Source organism: Haliotis rubra, unplaced genomic scaffold, assembly GCF_003918875.1.
Source record: "Haliotis rubra isolate DU_JTF1 unplaced genomic scaffold, ASM391887v1 Scf334, whole genome shotgun sequence".
NCBI lineage: Eukaryota > Metazoa > Mollusca > Gastropoda > Lepetellida > Haliotidae > Haliotis > Haliotis rubra.
In genome coordinates, this window is record NW_025767007.1 from 1,098,636 (window position 1) to 1,118,208 (window position 19,573).

The following is a 19,573-nucleotide window of genomic DNA, read 5'->3' on the forward strand; positions in this document are numbered from 1 at the left end:
GCTCACTGTGTTATGGCTGGAATATTGCTAAAAGCGGCGCCAAACCAGAAAAACTCGCACACTTACACACTTGAAAATCGAATCGTGAAGATCAGGGTTGGGACTGGTCTTCAGCAACCCATGTGTGTCATAATGGGATCGGGTGGTCAGGCTTGCTGACTTGGTTGAAACATGTCATTGTATCCTAGTCCCGTAGATCAATGCTCATGCTATTGATCACTAAATTGTGTGGTCCAGGCTCGATTATTTACAGACCGACGTCATATAGCTGGAATATTGCTGAGTGTTAAACAAAGAAAACAAACCTCCAAATACTTGAAAATCGAACAGCTCCTCCTTCTGGGTCCTCCTGTCACCCCTTTTAATGACGTGGAACCCGAAGTTTATTATTGGGAGTTCCCAAAACTGGAGCCTGGGTTTGACAAGGAATAGACGGAATGGTTCAAATGTATTTTACACGGTGTGTAATGTGAGTGTGTGCAGGGCAACAGTTAGCTGTGTTCGAGGGTCACAATAAAACTAAACCAAATTCTTGATAATGCATTAACGTTTCTGTAAATTTGGACATACATTGGTGATGTGCGGTCTGTTGTGTCCAGGTCACAAATCAGTAGGTAGGCTATATTGGTCACGGCGAGTCTTTGGATGGGTGACCGTCTTGACCACTGACAGACTTTAGTCCCAAGGCAAGTGAGTTTGTTCAAAAATACCTCTGTTCACCAAGCAGTGAATTGGTACCCGGTGGGATAAGATAGTCATATGACTGTTTACGTTCCCGCGCCTCACATGCGGCTTCACTGTGGTAAAAATGTCTTCCCTCTGTATTTTTTTCCTTAGCGCCACTGAGCATCTTTGAGATGGCGCCCTAAAAATGTATGATGTATTTGTTACAGACTGCGAGTTACTTCCTGGCATGTTTCGTGGGACTTCGGTAGGGAGACCAAGGGACTTCGAGGTCAGTTACATAACGGTAAACCGTTCTGTGGGATATGTCCCTGTGGCTGTTTTCAAATGGAAACCGTCTTCTTCAGGTAAGAAATATTTGTGTTCTTTGAGTGTTTTCAGATGTACATTACCAAAATATATCTTGAATAAACACGATCAATGGCCTGGGAAAGCCTCACTCAGAGCCTCAGAGACTGTTGTGACTTTTAAACCTTTAGTGCCAATCTAAAAACACACATGTTCAATATAGCCTTTCAACTGAAGCTCTTTGCCTTCACTGTATTTTATTTTGTGCGCTTTGAGTATGCTTTACCATGGATATATGCGCGGTACATATATGCTATTATTATTCGTTGTAAACTGATTAGACTTAACGAAATAAATATGTCATAAGCTTCCACAGCTCACTAAAGTGGCTTATTTATTATTCATTCATCGATAGTCGGCGACATGAAAGCATTTTTCCATGTAGAAAGCTTGGTATTATCACTAACCGGCGCACATATACTACACAGTAACGGGGATAGTGAGTAAGTGAGTTTATTGCACACAGCGATATCCCAGCTATATGGCGGCGGCCTGTACATAATCGAGTCTAGACCAGACAAACCAGTGATCAACAGCATGAGCATCCATCTGCGCAATTGGGAACCGATGACATGTATCAACCAAGTCAACGAGCTTGACCACCCGATCCCGTTAGTCGCCTCTTACGACAAGCATGGGTTACTGAAGATCAATATGCTAACCCGGACCTTCATGGGTCGTAACGGGGATAGAGGCTGAGGGGCGGAAGAAATATTTCCGAGCTGATTTCATTTGTGTTTGATTTTCTGTTTCAGTTAAGATATTATACCCCAAAACAAATGTACTGATGTCTAGTCATTACTCTAAGAATACTTCATATTTTATTTAAAAAGAAACAAAAATCGAGTTGAATATACTCATGCCAATAATGGTTGTCACCCCCTTCAATTTATTTAATTGGTGTGGGGTGTGGAGAGGGTGTGTGAGGTGTGTGTGGGGTTGGGGTGGGGAGAGGGGTGAGAACCATTATTGGCATGAGTATATTTTAAGTGTTTTACATAAATAGCATAAAAAAACTTATGATGAGTTTCTTAGGCCTCTTTTCTTTGGAAATCAACAAATTAGCTTTTTCCAGAGTAAATTTACAATCTTTCAAACATGAAAGGCGTTACGTGGCTGCAAATTCATTTCTTTCCTCAGTCTTCTTTCATGAATGATGCTTAAGTGGACATTGTCAAATGTAATAACAGGATTTTTAAATTTTCAATTTAATAACAGCACAAACATTGTACAATGTATTACTTCTTCTGATTAATAGCTCACATACACACAGGTACCAGTGTGCTTCTGGAATTTACGTGTGTTAAATTGAATATTTTTTATCCGTCGAGCCATAGATAATATCGTGCTTTAAATCGATAGTTTGTGACCTCTTTATTTAGACTGATGTCATTTTTTGTTTCAACATTTATTTTGTGAAAACTGTGCATAAAGATTTTATTTAAATGAATAAACCATGTCAAATCAGTGCCCGTATTTACCAAGTCGAAGCTACCATCAACAAATAACATTAACAGTGGTACTGGTGATAATGGTGATTATTGTGAAACTGATAAAATCAATGATTATGGTAATCATTGCAGGAGTAGATGCAGTACATCTGAAAGGCTTCCAGTTGGAAATAAGGAAACTGCATGGACCAGCTGAATATCCCATGACTTCCTGTCGAATATTTGATCTCACAGGAAACAAACTTCAGGGAAATGATAACAATGTAAGTTATCTAATCTAAATACGTATTTTTTCTGGAATAAATTATATGGTAGCTTCCCTGAGGGTTGGTAGTTAGCATTATTGAGAGAAATGCATTATTTATTTAAGTGCAGCGTAATATAGTGCCTATAACTCTATAAAAAAAAGTCTCAGCCGAATGCAAAATAAAAACCAACGATTTTTCTAATTTCGTAAACGAAATTGTTTTATCTTCATGCTGAAAACTTTCATTTCAGCTGGAGTTCTCTGAAATATTTCCCGGATTGGGGACAGGGCCAGACATTCAGTATCGGGCCACAGTATGCTCACTGCCTCGCGAGACCCACTGCCAGAGTAACTATTTCGCCCTACCGGAAGTGAAAGGTACGTTGTTTGTGCGCTTGTTTTTTGTACAACTCCACCAACTGCAATATTCATGGGGTCGGTAGGTAATCGTGGCTGGGCCAGACAGTTCTGCTACTGACGTCATGAACATCCCTTTAAACAAATGGGATACGATGACATGCACCACCCAAGTCACCAAATGAAATTCTTTTTACGATAAGCATGGGTTGCTGAAGACAAGTTTTAACTCGGGTCTTCACGGTATAGACAATGTGTAGGTGATACCGCGGAAGGAAGGCGAATGCATCGCGTCATGAGAGCTGTACTATCGCTGGTGTATTGCGGAGATGTACCGAAACTGTAGCGATTCTTCTACAAATACTTCTACCAATAGTTCCGTAGTAGGTATTGAACTTAGAAAGATATTTCTGTGATGTTGTTAGTTAAATCATAATCTTCATATAAAATGGGAACTATTTGTCATGAAATTCATCTACATTGAGAAAGGAACAATATTATTTCTTGACGTGAGTCACTTTCTGACTCAGTTATTGCTAATCCAATGTTGATACATAGTTACTGTTATGAAATCGATCAACATCAGAGGATGTCAGAGGTTAGTAGACTATTGTGAAAAATAGCATGGAATCAGTTTACCATGGAGTATGTGAACTGCATTATTCTCATGCATACTAATCCCATTTTGATAAGGATCAAATCATGGATTCAACAGCAAACTATTATGTCGGTCAAATTTGGTTTAAATACCTAAGCTTATTGTAAGCATGAATCCTTGGTTTCAGTATGTCATAGCATCTTGTGGATCCCATACCTGCTATTGACATGTATTGTTTATTTGTCAATGACTCGTTCCATGATTTGTAAAATGGTTGATTGGCGCCATGAAAACCATTTTTATGCTTACTCGTGTATCAAGAGCATAAGGTTAGCTTAAAGTGGTTGTTTGCCTATAGAGGTGCTACCATATTATTATTTATCCAATTTTATATGGACACAATTCCAAATTATAAATCTACGATTAAGTAAAGTTGTAATTTTCTGTGATCCTTAGCAAAGTGTGAGTAGTATACATTACAGCTGAATGGTATTTGATGAAGGCAGCACAACTCTTTTTGCAAAAACAATAGCAACTCCTGTTTCACGGTTCTATTTTTCAGAAAGGTGAGAAGGATGGCAAAGCACTGTTGGTAAAACCTTTTTTGTACTGCATACCTTGCACCATTTTATTGGTTTGCGAACAATTATTTAACATATGCTGGTTCAAAAATCCGATTTTAAAGATGGCTGTAGCTTTCACACCATGTTACGTTGGTCCTCATTCTGTCATTTCTGAACGTATAAATGCATTATTTTTTAGGTACGAAATGTGCATAACATGTGCTCTCAGTCTCATAGCGTTCATTCACCTGATGAATTAGTAAATATATACTCCGAAGCGTGTATTCCTCATAATAAAGACATTAACATCCATAAAACTCCCTTCCTTATGTGCATCCCTTCTATAAATGCCATTGAAAGACCTGAGGTACGAAATGTGATACATATTGCATGATAATTTAAAATGTTTTGTCCTTCTCAAGCATGTATCGGCAAGTCATGGATGTATACGCACTGAGAGTGCCTGAAGCTTAACCGTAATCGTCACATGGCTCTGATTCTGACGGTGTATATTTGCTCTTGCATTTGCTTAATCTGCTAACATATATCGAAACTCGGGGCTTTTGGTGGTTTTATATTTCATTGTAAATATCTGCTCATGATATAGTCGCAATTTTACAATCGACTCTGCTTTTGGCAGAGATTTCTTATGAATGTGGAAAGGATTTTGTCGCTTCTATTATGTCTTTTTAATTTGTTAACAGATATGATACGGCCGCCGATTGGAGCCCATTGATAACGTATCGTTTTTCAAGAAACTCCAAACTCCTCTGTAATGTAGAGGTGACCTTTTCTCTCGCTCCGACAGAATACAAGTTTGAAGAGTACCTGGTATCAATGTATAAAATGTCGGCGCAGGACAATCCATTCAAAGATTGTACGTTACACACTAAAAACCGACATCATGCAATAAGGTAAGCACTGTGGCTTTGAAGGGGCGAGTGTGGGAGTGGGTAGGCAGTTTGATGGGGGTGGGGTCGTGAGTGTCTGATGACTGATTTGGTGAATGAATGAGAATGGTTAATAAGTGTGGATGGGTGAGTGGGGAAACAAGTTTTAGCACCGACGAGTATTCTACTTCTACCGTTTTTGTTTGTTTGTTTGCTGTTTGACGTCGCACTTACCAATATTCCACTTATATGGCGGCGGTCTCTCAATATTCGAGTCTGGACAACACAATCCAGTGAGCATCATCACGTTCTACGCAATTGGGAAACGATAACATGTGTCAACCAGTGAGTGAGTGAGGTTAGTTTTACGCCGCACTCAGCAATATTCCAACTATATAGCGGCGGTCTGTAAATAATCGAGTCTGGACCACAGAATCCAGTGAGCAACATCATGAGCATCGTTCAACGCAATTGGGATACGATAACATGTGTCAACCAAGTCAGCAAGCCTGACCACCCGAAATCGTTATTTCTACCAGTAGGTATCAAGTAATTGATGGATGGAAGGCAAACTAGTGTGATATCCACTTTTATTGATGTTTTACAGACTAAACTTTCACCGGTTGCCACGTCACGCAGAATACCAATGATTTATGACGTCATTGTATTCACTATAGACATCATTGTTTTATGACGTGTATTATAATGTGGCCGTGTCTATGAGATAAACCCTTTACTCGTAACTATATAGCACTGAACCGGTGGAATTGTTGCTCGATGTGACCGGAACAGGTTTCTGGTTTCATGCCTAATATCATTGTCTCGATACTGTTTCTCAGTAGGATGTTTATTTTCCTTTATTTTGCAGATTTCCCACCTGGCTGAAAAAAACGCTACATCCGGGACTGTTATCTTTGAAAATATTCCCGAAAACAGGTATATGTTGGAGGTAAGGTTCCGATTCAAATCAACGTGTTACCTTATGACACTTGTTTTTTCACTTAAAATATTCATAATTTATAGCTAGGGGGTGATGATTTAAAGGAGGAATCACCCATTTTGTTCTGGGAAGGGGTGTGGGTGTGGGGTGGTTGGGGTTGGGGTGTCATAAATATTGTACACATGTACTAGGGGGTGATTTTGTACATGACAGAAACTGAATTATTGCTCAAAGTAATTTTAAAACCAACTAACTTACAAACTAGACATCTACATTCACATCATGAATTGAACGCGTCCCTAAATTGATGTGACCCTTGGTATAAAATACGCATAAAATTCAAGCAGATGGTCCTGCTTTTGAACAATAACTAATCTAGGTGATACAACATAGAGTGATATGGTATAGGGTGATAGATTTTCGACCGAATACTGTCATGACACCATCACACTTCAACTGCTTGACAGCAGACTTTAAATGAACAAGTAGGGCACATTGAGATGACCGAAACAAATTGTTTAAGTGTTGTTATACGTGTTGTCCAAGTGGTCAGTGTTATATGTCCACGACGACTACAGTTGTTGTGATGGACGCCTCCCCGAAGTATCTGGGAGTGTGTAAAGGAAGTGATCATTATCGAGCGTCTTGACAATGTGTTGTTGTGTGATTCCGATTCCGAGAATTTCTAACCATGAACATATCAACAGGAAATGTTTACACAATATGCAATTTGAAGGTCTGTGAGTGAGTGAGTTTAGTTTTACGCCGTTTTAGCAATATTCCAGCAATATCACGATTTAGAAATATCATCTAACAGAAATGGGCTTCATACGTGGTACCCATTCATCCTGAGTATATTTCCTGATGCGGGGCGGTGGGGTAGCCTAGTGGTTAAAGCGTTCGCTCATCACGCCAAAGACCCGGGTTCGATTCCCCACATGGGTACAATGAGTGAAGCCTATTTCTGGTGTCCCCCGCCGTGATATTGCTGGAATATTGTTCCATATTGAGTGTGTTGTACAGTATTTTACGGAAAGTGTTGATATCTTCACCCTCCGTTTGTTCCATATTGAGTGAGTTGTACAGTATTTTACAGGGAGTTTTGATATCTTCACCCTCCGTTTGTTCCATATTGAGTGAGTTGTACAGTATTTTACAGGGAGTTTTGATATCTTCACCCTCCGTTTGTTCCATATTGTGTGTGTTGTACAGTATTTTACGGAAAGTGTTGATATCTTCGCTTCAATTACACAATTAATAGATTTAATGGGTGAGACATATTTGTTTGGTTTATATAATTCCTCCAACCTTGAAAAGTGAACTGACAACAATAATGGATTTGATAAGTAACAAATTAACTTTATGGATAACAGTTTCTGTTGTATCGCGTCATAACGTTTCGGTGTAGATTCGTACAGTTATCAGGCTGGACTGGACCCAACTAAAACAGAGCGCAAATTACATTTCAGTGAGTGATCGAGTTTAGTTTTACGCCGTCTTTAGCAATATCACCAGAAATGGGCTTCACACATTGTACTCATGTGGAGAATCGAACCCGGGTCTTCGGCGTGACGAGCGAACGCTTTAACCGCTGCACTACCCCACAACCCCTACATTTTAACGAACAAATCATTTTATTATTTATTCAACTCATCGACCGAATCCGTATAGTAAGAGTTAAATAGCACAACACTACTCGAGTAATGGTTGTGGTGTTGACAGATTTTGTGTTGTTTTCTAGGTCCAAGCAATAGATCCCTACTGGCGCGAGGACAAATATGCCTTGTGCTTCTCTGTCCAAGAATCTGGCAGTCACCAGCGCAAGGAGTGCTTGCGAACACGGATAAAGAACATTACTATTGGTAATGCAGGAGAACGTAAGTGTTATTTTACGCCGCTGTGACAGATATTACAGCGCTTAGGTCCCGTAAGACCGACCTTTGGATGGGTGTAAAAACAAACTGGTCGGTTTGCAGGGGTGTATCTATAAGGTCGACTGGTTCTAGACAATGGGCAGTCACTGTTTTTACAACGGTATGGTTAATGCTAAAATGTTCACCGGAAAATAAGTTGACAAGATTCACGCTGTAAAATGTCATTTTGATTTAAACATTCATTTGGACGGTAATTTCTATTGTCTACATACCAAATAACACACATTCATACAACATAATATATACATAAAAAGTTTATAGCACTATAATAAGCAACTTTAAATAACATTACATACAATTGCACTACAAATGACCATTTCCTTATGAATTAAATTAACGGTCGAGCAGGAAACGATAAATATGGAAATTTTACTTTATTTCACACACTGGAACAAGTGTCATTGACTATGTCTTAGTCTCCACGAGTTTGTACAAAAGTGTGTCAGACTTTAACATACTGGCCATGCCAGAATCTGACCTACCATTAACATGCACATTTAGTTTAGACTCTCAGGTGAAACTACATAATAGGTCAGGACAGGTGTTGAGGCCATGGAATAGACTCAAGTGGAAACCAAACTTAGTTCAAGTATATATCAGTAACCTAGCAGGTAAAATCAGTGAGCTACAAAGATTATTTGTGGACAGCCTGGATAATTATGACAGCAATGAGGCTGTGCGCAATTATCTAAAGTTATTTGTGAATGTGCAGCTACAAGTGATATGCAGTCTGAAATGAGGGGCGTATGGCACTTTCAAAGTCAGCCCAAGTGGTGGGACCAGGAATGTGAGACTCACAAGCGTGAGAATTATTGGTGTTTAGATAGGTTTAGATCATCTGGCTCTGACAGTGACAAGAAGAACTATACATCATCAAGAAACATGTTTAAGAATCTATGTAAACACAAAAAAGCCAAGTATGACATGGCAGACAAACCAGAAGTGATGAGAGTCATTAGTAATGGAAGTGTAACAACACAAGACTTGTGGAAATATATTAAACGATTTAATAGAAAAGGGAAGCCTGGTCGTGAAGCAATCTCACCAGAGGAGTGGTTTGAGCACTTTTCGTCACTGCTAAACAACATCAACTTTGATACTTACTCTGATATTTGTACACACGTACATGAGTATCTCAGCAGCTGTGACGATCACACACACTGTAGTGACTATGTTGACGCTGGTTTAGAGTAGGTTATTACCATGGAAGAAATTAGTTCTGTGATTAATGGCCTTCCCAATGGTAAAGCCCCCAGGGCCTGATGGAATGTTGAACGAGCATTTAAAAAGTGTGTCTCATTTACTTTTGCCATATATTCATATGTTGTTCAACAAAATATTATCAGTTGGAGTCTACCCCTCAGCATGGACAGAGGCAATAATATTCCCCATCCATAAGAAAGGTGAAAAAACAGAACCTAACAATTATAGGGGTATATCTTTGTCATCAGTTTTAGGAAAGGTATTTACCAAAATATTGAACAATAGGCTTTCAAACTGGTGTGAAGCTGAGGACAAATTGTATGAGGAACAAGCTGGCTATAGGAAAGGCTGCAGTACCTTGGACAATATTTTGTATTGCAATCTCTCGTTCAAGAATATCTATCTAAGTCTAAAGGATGTTTTATTGCTTATTTATAGATTTCTCAAAGGCACCTGACAGTGTTCAGCATCACTTGTGGCAATATGTATCATTGCAGAGAGGTGTGAATGGGAAGTTTTTCAATGTTATTTCATCTCTGTATAGTCAGCTAAAGTCTTGTGTACTTGTAAATAGGAATTATTTATCTGAGTACTTTGAGTGTACAATTGGAACCGGGCAAGGGTGTATGATAAGTCCACTATTGCTCACTTTGGTTTTGAATGAGTTGGTAGATAATCACAAGATAAACAATTGCAAGGGTATTTTTGTGAATGAGTATGCTGAAAATATTACCTTGTTAATGTTTGCTGATGATATTGCCAATGTTGGAGATTATGTGGGAAGATTACAGCATCACATGGATTGTTAAGCAAGATTTTGCAGTCAATATGGGATGAAGATTAATTTAGATAAAACTAAAGTCATGGCATTTCGAAGAGGTGGTGTAATAACAAAAAAGGAAAAGTGGCATTATAAGGGTATTCCTCTTGAGGCAGTGTCAGCCTATAAGTATCTTGGTGTGTTCTTCCTCCTAAACTCTCACGGAGTTTGGCCAGAAATACCCTAGGACAACAAAGAGAAAAAGCCGTGTACATTTTATTGGGATTTTTAAGAAAGTCTAAGCTTTACATCAAAGAGTCTATGTTTCTATCTGACAGGATGGTTTCTCCCATCTTATGTTATGCATCAGGAGTTTGGGGGTTTGAAAGTTTTCAGGCTCTAGAAAATGTTCACCGTAAATTTCTCAGAAAAGTTCTTCATGTCAATTCAAACACTCCAGCAGCAGTTTTATATGGAAAGTTCGGAAGATATCCACTACATGTAACAATAAAATACTGGTTAAAATCTTTATACATGCCCACAACTAGATATCCTGATGTTGTATCAGCTTGGTGGAGTTGGTAGATCCACATGGGCAACAAGAATCAAACATTTGTTGAATATCCACGGATTTGGTATAGTTTGGCTGGAACAAGGTGTTGGTGTTGTCTCACATTTTGTAGAGAACGGGGAGGTGGGGTAGCCTAGTGGTTAAAGCGTTGGCTCGTCACGCCGAAGACCCGGGTTCGATTCCCCACATGGGCACAATGTGTTAAGCCCATTTCTGGTGTCCCCCGCCGTGCTATTGCTGGAATATTGCTAAAAGCGGCGTAAAACCAAACTCAGTCAGTCAGTTGTAGAGAACGTTTGCAAGATTGCTGGAAACAAACATGGACATATACCATAGGTGAAACCAGTAAGCTTAATAACTATTTCATAATCAAATCTCTGTTAGAACCTGAAAGCAAAAATGTAAGAATTGTTCTTTGCAGATTCCGATGAGGGAATCATAAGTTAGCTGTTGAAACTGGTCGGTGGTAAGGTGTTGCTGGGTATGACAGAATATGTAAATATTGCCTTGGTAATTTGAATGTGTCTGCAGTTGAAGACGAAGTGCACATTATCACTTCATGTCATTTGTACAATAAGTTGAGAAACAAGCTTTTACAAAGCATTTGTACAAGCAATTTATGTAATGTTGACAAATTTAAGAAAGTTATGACAGATAATACTATGTTAGAATCATTAGAACTGTATATTCTAAAGTGCACACAAATCAGACAGCGGAATGTTAACAGCTAAGGGAGACAACTGGCAATTTGTTTGACTGCTTCATTTATTTTGGTGATGGGGAAACTTAACCATTGTAACTGTTAATGATATGCATTGTGACGCGAATTTGAATGTATCTGCAGTTTATGACAAGTGTGCTTTATCATGTCATTTCATTTCTATGAGAAAGTTGAGAAACAAATGTTACCAAGTGTTTGTACAAGCAATTTATTTATGCAATGTATACAAATTCAAGAAAGTTACGACGGACCATACAATGTCCTAGCACTGTAGAATCTTTAGCACTGTATTCTATTCTATTATATGCTATCCCAAAAAAGAAACGCATATGTGTTTTGTATTTTTTAAAATCTATTAATTGCCTATTGTGTTCAAACAATCGTCAAAATATGCAACAAAAGTGTTGATAGCATGATTTTACATAATTGCACAAGTAAAAAAAGATCGACTTTATCTGAAAATGTTGATATTGATGAAATTTCCTACAAGGATTAAAAACGCATTGCCACAACGCAACAAAAATAACCTTCCAGTTGAAATTGTGCAGCAAAGAGCATGCACTGTCTGGCTATAGAAATCCAGATTACTTTCGGAAATCGGCACTCGTTTTGAAGGAGTTCCAAGATCAAATCACTACACCACGTCTTGACGGTGCAACACGGAACATCGCCATTGAAAGTGCATGTACGCTGGAGATTATCAACGTTTTGTTGCCAGGCGTCTTAATGTTAGTCTGAGCACGATATCACGGCTTGCAGCTCGTTTCAACCAAACAGGTATAACAAATGACCCTCCCCGTACAGGCAGACCTCGAATCACCACTGCAGCCCAAGATCGGTACATCCGGGTACTACATTGGCGTGATCGTACTGCCATGAGTGAGAGACACAGCAGCCAGGGTGCCTAGACTTTGGAGGATATCCGGTCAAACTGTACGGAACTGGTTGAGAGATTGGATTGAGAGCTAGCTGATCCGACGTCGGGCCGTGCTACGTCGTCACCATCGCGCTCAACGTCTTCGTTATCTGAAATTATAACTTGGTTGCATAGACATTTCCTTCTTCTAAACTGATGCAAAACTTCATGTACTAAAGTCTATTTGTAGACGAGTTATACATGTTAGAAAATACAACATTTTCGCAACAGATTTCTGGCATATGCGTTTCTTTTTTTCGATAGTATATTATAATAACTTGACTATACTTACTATATATGTGTACTCTGGGCTGGATGCCTTTGATACTGAATAAAGAATCTTGAATCTTGGAAAAAAATTAAATAATACAAATCATAATTAATATATAAATCATAAATATTTATAAATCATGTATCTTCCACCACGAGAAGTAGGAAGATACCTATTGTGCATTTGCAATATCCCATATATAACTGAAGTTGTGGAAATGTTGATGAAAACTGTCAGTTCCACCATTCTTATAGCATGCAAGTTTATGTAAGAAATTGAATAACTCACTACTAATGAATTGAGTGAACTAAACCCACTCACTAAACCCGCTGGTTCACATATCTATCCGCTGGTACAAATATCCTATTTCGTTGCCTGAGTGGACACATTTGACATTTTACAGAAAACCAGTGTCTTATTCCCTTAAAACAACACTGTTTTCTCAACATCAAAAATCAAAAGATTTTCACCTCGACCCAAAGGTCGAACTTACGGCACTCGCCTATTACAGCATCATGGCGGGGTATCCATATATGGGTTTGGTATGGACTCGTGTTAGCATGGCTAGGTCGTTCGTCCGAGGGTGGTAATCACTATGCAAGCTCTGTTCCTTTATGGTTCGAGCATCCGATGATCGCTTGTTCGAATCTGTGGTTTATAATTACCTGTGTCGAATTCTAATAACAAAATTATTCCGGGGAAAAATGAGATTATTTAAAATCAGTCGTATGTTATTGTGTTTTAAAAATACATAATATTTCCGCATTACTATTGTAAGAAATGCATGCCATATACTTTTATTGAGGGTATTGTTTTAATACAAAATATCGGTATTGTTAACGAAAAAGCACAAGAAGTAATCTAAAGGACAGTAGTGAATGAGTGAGTATGGTTTTACTCCGCTTTTAGCAGTATTCCAGCAATATCACGGCTAGGGACACCAGAAAGGGCTTCACACATTGTTCCCATGTGGGGATTCGAACCCGGGTCCTCGGCGTGACGAGCGGACGCTTTAACCACTAGGCAACCCTTTGCCCCAGGACAGTAGTGACATCGTCATGGAGACGTGATCGCCTAAAACTCATCAGGATATTGGGGCCCTGATTACGATCCTCAACGTTTTAAAATGTTAATCCCACATGATGTTTAGATCTCTTCACCCATGGAGACCCACGTGACAAAGGTAAAGTAATGTAGATCCAAGTAATTATATCAAGATTTTGGAGAGTAGCGTAAGTTTTTCAATGATTCAGGATACAGTTTCTTAATTTAAAAATATGAATTCGTAACTGATATGATCATCTATAAAATGGTAGGTTCATAACTGTTAGATAGATATTGGAACATAGCGATATCTGGCCATGTACAGATTGAATTCATAGGTGAGATAAACTGTACTCTGCGGTGTAAGTGAGTGAGTTTAGTTTTACGCCGCACTGAGCTATATTCCAGCTATATGTCGGCAGTCTGTAAATAATCGAGTCTGGACCAGACAATCCCGTGATCAACAGCATGAGCATCGATCTGCGCAGTTGGGAACCGATGACATGTGTCAACCAAATCAGCGAGTCTGACCACCCTTTAGTCGCCTCTTACGACAAGCATGGGTTACTGAAGATCAATATTCTAAACCCGGATCTTCACCGGTAGTACTCTGCGGTAGTCAAGGATGAGGTACATTGTAAATGTTAGGTTATACCTCGTAGACATCCGGGTTAGCATTGATCTTCAGCAACCTATGCTTGTCGTAAGTGGCGAAACTGGATCAGGTGGTCAGGCACGCTGACTTGACTGATACATGTCATCGTATCCCACTTAGGAACATCGTTGCTCATGATGTTAACCACTGGATTGTGATTATTTACAAACCGCCTCCATATAGCTGGGATTATGCCGAGTGCGATGTGAACCAAACAAACAAAATGTTACGTTCTACTTACAGGTGGTGGAGCAGATGAATCATCAACAGAGCCCAATATTCTACAAACTATTAAGGACCAAAGTGAGTATTTACACTTCGTAGGCCACAGTACAGTAGCAAGGCGTCTGTCTATCACGCTGAAGGCCCGGGTTCGAACCCCGGTGGAGCACCTATGTTCGGGACCCGAGGTGGGCACATTTGCGCAGTATCATTTGACAAGATACTTAGATCCACGTTGTCTCACTTCACCCAGCTGTACAATGGGTACCCGTGAGGATGTGCTGGCAATGTCAGTGTTTAGTTCATTGTGCCTAACAGGCAGCATGGCTGTATGGTCAGAAAGTACGATAGTGTCCTATGACCGGGGATAGTAATGTACGTAGCGCCTTGAGCAGGCAATGTGCCTGGATATGAGCGCCATATAAGCGGACTACAAACAAAAAATATGGGAACACCCTAAAATTTGATAGTCATACATAAACTGAAACGTGGTGAGGTCATTTATACTCTAAGGTAAATGGGAAGTCTGTCTTCCACATGCACTAGGCTGTTGTGTTCGGGCATTTGAATCAAACATGGTGCTTGTGTATTTTAGCAACCTTGTTTTTTGCTGTTTTTCACAATGTTTCATTTCACTCGAACTCAACGAATATTGAATCAGTTACTTCACTGCATGGTCAGCCATGTCGTTTAAAGTGCCCATTAAGCACACCAAAAGTTGCATTTACCTTAGAGTATAAATGACCTCACCACGTTTCAGTTTATATATGACTATCAAATTTTAGGGTGTTCCCATATTTTTTGTTTGTAGTATATTACTATTTACAAACCGCGGTCATATAGCTGGGATTATGCCGAGTGCGATGTGAACCAAACAAACAAAATGTTACGTTCTACTTACAGGTGATGGAGCGGATGCATCATCAACAGAGCCCAATATTCTACAAACTCCTTACGATCAAAGTGAGTAGTTACACTTCGTAGGCTATGTTGATTAACACATATTAACAGATATAGGAAGTTTTTTTCTGTTGGAAATTAAGTTTCATAAAAATAATGACATGTTTGTATTGTGGGTAAAGTCTTTTATTTAGGACATGATTATATCACATGTTTAGGATAATTTTTAGATTATAATTATATTCCAGAGAGTGAGGACACATAGTGCAATCTTTATCATGCAGAAATGATGGCTTACTTCGTTGTGTGTTTCATCGTCGTCTTTCGTTAATTACAGGTGAGAGACCACGTGAAGCACAGACAGCACCAATTTCGCCAAGCCTTAGTAACAACGGTGAGCATTAGCGGGTGAATCGCTTCACCGGCGCATTCATATGACAGACAGGCAGCGTTCTAAATTATCGTCGGTCCTTAGGCCCTAAACCGACTGAAAACCACTCGGAACCCACAGCTTTTTTTTCTACAGGTCCTTATGGCCGACGATTTCATCCCCTATTAACTAAGAGAATTATTTCCATGTTAAAATATAGGGTCTACACATTCTGAGGAGGACCCACGACTTTTTATGGATATGCTTTAGTTTATATATACTTCTAGAAATCTATAATGTTAAAATGCCACGATATTTCATCGAAATCAATGTTAGGAATGAAGGAACCGAGAAGGAATTTTAATATGTGAAAAGGTCATGATCTTATCTTGTTTCAGAAAGTGATCTGGGTTAACTGTTGCCTTTGTTTCAGAAATAAAGACACTGATAATCGCCACAGGAATATGTGTTTGTGTGGTGGTTCTGTTTGCCGCCATTTTGATCTTCATACTTGCACGAAAGAAGGTGCAAATTAAAGGTATGTAATATACCTAATTGGTTCTTTCATTCAGCGATTCTGAAAATACGGAAGATATTTTACCACGTGAGGGATGTTTTTGGATGTGTCGAAATGCAAACAGTCACAACAAAACCAGTGTACATACAATAATATTGAATATTATTATCCGTATGATGGAACATAACCAGTGTAATATATATCATATAAGCACATATCACTTTTGCCTAGCAACCATTGTTTCTGTATTTCGTCGTCTGTGACGTCATTAAACAATTGAACGTGACGTCAATGAAGTGGGCCGTTACACTTGCTTACCATGTTTAACTGCACAAAACTACATGGAAAAAATGGATTAAAGAGAAATTATTACACTCGAGCAAGTGTGTCATACGACTTATACGAAACGCGTGCAAAATTGTGTATTTCCCGAGCTCTGGCTCGGGCAATACAAAATTTCACACTCGTTTCGTATAAGTCATATGACACACGTGCTCGTGTAATAATCTCTGTATAATGGCTATTTATAAAGCGCATGTTTCCACGCACTCGTGCATGCTCAAGGTGCTATAATAACCTTGACCTTATAAAGTAACCTTTTTAGGGTTTATATTTGGTCTAAGATAATTATAATACCTAGAATTTGTTGTCGGGGAATTAGCTTGGGACCGCAACACCTTCAAATAACCAAGAGAAGCATCGACTAGTGGCCAGTCTTTATTCGGTGCATTTCATGAGTCATGTTATATAATTAAACATTAGCAATATTTCAAACTTGGACAATTAATACTTAATATGAAAATCATGTGAATTAATAATTACATAAACCTTACTGACAATATAGCTTACAATAACAATTGCCAAGATTACACGGAAGTGAGGACACTTCATATTATATTGGAAACATAATACACATGATGTAGCGCAGCTGAGAAATATGCGTAGAGAATGATGAGGTAACTGTTCAGTAAGACACGTAGTACATGTGCTATCAATTGCTAAAATAATCTTCTATGAAAGTCGTAAATGATAGGCGTTACTTTACTACATCCCGACAGAATACAACCTAAGCAGAATAATAAGAATACACAAATAATATAAATGTTCAGTCTGCTAGTTGAATCATATGACCACATCTGAATATCTAGACTGTCGCGAATTACTAAAGATAATATGCCGAACGGCATGTTATTGAATAAGTATACATATACATACTTAAAGCTTTACAGTACTGAGAACGTAGCAATATGTGAGCAACAGAATGAAACAACAATGTTTATGTGCGCTCAGTGGTTTTGCGTGTACCGTATTGTAACCTCACATAATATGTACATTGTTTAAACACTGGTTGATGATAGGTAGCATGGAACATTTGAGTTTAACACATATAATAATCATTTAGAAATACATTCACTGACATTCACTTTCACTGCAAAGACGCAATAAAATATACAACATGTGCGCAAGAATTGCTTTGCTTCCACGAGTCCGATCATATGTAATTGTGATTTACTGAACCTATATTATGTCTTAACGTTACTACATTATACTGTAGACTATTTTGATGTAAGATTGTGTTAGATTGGTTCTACATGGTCTGGCACAACTATGATACAGATATTCCTTGTTGTACTTATTCAATACTGCATAGTTTAAATGATGATACTGGCATAAACTAACAGTATGAAACGTAATAGAAAACAGAGAAAATATGAACATACTTTAAGAACATACAATGAATGAATTGAACATGGCTTACCTTCAAATAACCAAGAGAAACATCGATTAGTGGCCAGTCTTTATTCGGTGCATTTCATGAGTGAAATACCCCGAATAAAGGCCGTTATATATACCACCGATGCTCTCAGAGTTCGTGATATGGTCGCGCGTTCAATGGTCACTTCATTAAACAATACTTACAAATGTTGCTATTCTACACTGCTGACTATCTAAATCTTAAGATTACCTCGTAGCTTTGAAAGACTTGAGAGTGCAGAAATGACCAAAATTATCTAACAGTTTTCTCGGAGAGCGTGTTATCATAGAGTAATGTTTACTTCTCTCTCCGGACATGTCGTCTTAACAGTTAGTACGTAAGGCTTATCAAGAAAACTTGGGAATGAAGACGAGCGTATATTGATACTGACAGATTATAGACTTGGGCCGGACCATGCATGTAGTCTTAAAGCTTAACACATAATGCTAATTATCTTACAACTTGGAAAATGAAGATCAACACTAACTGAGACAGCGTTTAGAATTCTCGTTATTGAATAAAATATACAAAATGTGCTGTTTAGTCCTATTTTATAAAGTCACAATTATTTATATAAGATTGAGGAAAATATGACGTATTTTAGAACTATGATAGTGCTAACCCAAGCTGCCTGTGAGGCGTTAGAAGGTTCATATGATTTATCCCACCAGGTACTAATTCATTGCTGGGTACATATAAAAGACTCAACATTAAAATTCCAGTTTAACCGCGAAACAAGTTTAAATGAAACGACATACATTGAACATTTTGTCTGGACTAGGTATTTGTTGAACAAAGCCAAAACGTCTTTTATTGCATTTTGTTTCCTCCGTAGACTGTGTATTAATAAAAACTCTAAAATAAACTCTAAAATGTAATATTAAAACGTATATTTCCATTTTGCTAAGCATACATCTAAAACTGCGTATCAATCTACTTTCAGACGAGAGGTTTCCAATGAGAAGGGTCTACCTCCTCGCTTATGACGACCACAGAGCACATACTAAAGCTGTTCAAGCACTTGCCACGCTTCTCAACAAGCATTGCTACTGTGATGTGATATACCCCAAGTGGTTCATCTCAGACATTAGTAAAACTGGCTTGTACGAATGGATCGTCACGCAGATGGACAAGTCCGATTTTGTTGTTCTTGTGAACTCCAAAGCAGCCTACTGGACCTACACTGCCCAAAACAAGGACACCTTTTTTCGGGCAGGAGAAAATGGCCCTTTCTCATTTTCAACGTCACACCTGCGCTCGAAGGAAGGAAAGCAGGATTTCCTGTACACCGCAATCATGACGTATTTTAACTACACCGACTCCAATGACGTCATTCCCTTTAACCCAGGTCTTCAATACAAGTTACCGAGAATTTTCCTGACCTTGTGAATCACATCCATGGTTGCAACAACATCGGTCTCGGTAAGAGTGACATCTTAAGATCCGCAGAGGGAAAGGCCTTGGTGAAAGCCGTCGATGAAGCTAAGGCCTACCAGCAAACATGTCCTGACTGGTTTTCAGCACGGGTGCCGGAGAGTGTCCAGTGGTTGGTGTTGAATCAAGTAGAGGTTGAACCTGAGAACGCTGTTCCTTCACTAAGGGCCTCGTCTATAGTGCCTTACACATACACGTTAACTGAAACGCAAGCTTTGTCT

General features: G+C 38.8%; 1 protein-coding gene across 1 annotated transcript; it reads left to right on the forward strand.

Annotated features, from left to right (window-relative positions):
• Positions 1-2,621: 2,621 nt before the first annotated feature.
• LOC124284356 lies at positions 2,622-19,307 on the forward strand. The gene is made up of 11 exons (XM_046720443.1): positions 2,622-2,746; positions 2,982-3,108; positions 4,248-4,251; positions 4,953-5,162; positions 6,007-6,087; positions 7,820-7,955; positions 14,397-14,456; positions 15,279-15,338; positions 15,613-15,669; positions 16,079-16,183; positions 18,862-19,307. The coding sequence occupies exons 5-11, from the start codon at positions 6,079-6,081 to the stop codon at positions 19,305-19,307; spliced, it is 873 nt and encodes a 290-aa protein (XP_046576399.1). The 5' UTR covers positions 2,622-2,746; positions 2,982-3,108; positions 4,248-4,251; positions 4,953-5,162; positions 6,007-6,078.
• Positions 19,308-19,573: the final 266 nt, after the last annotated feature.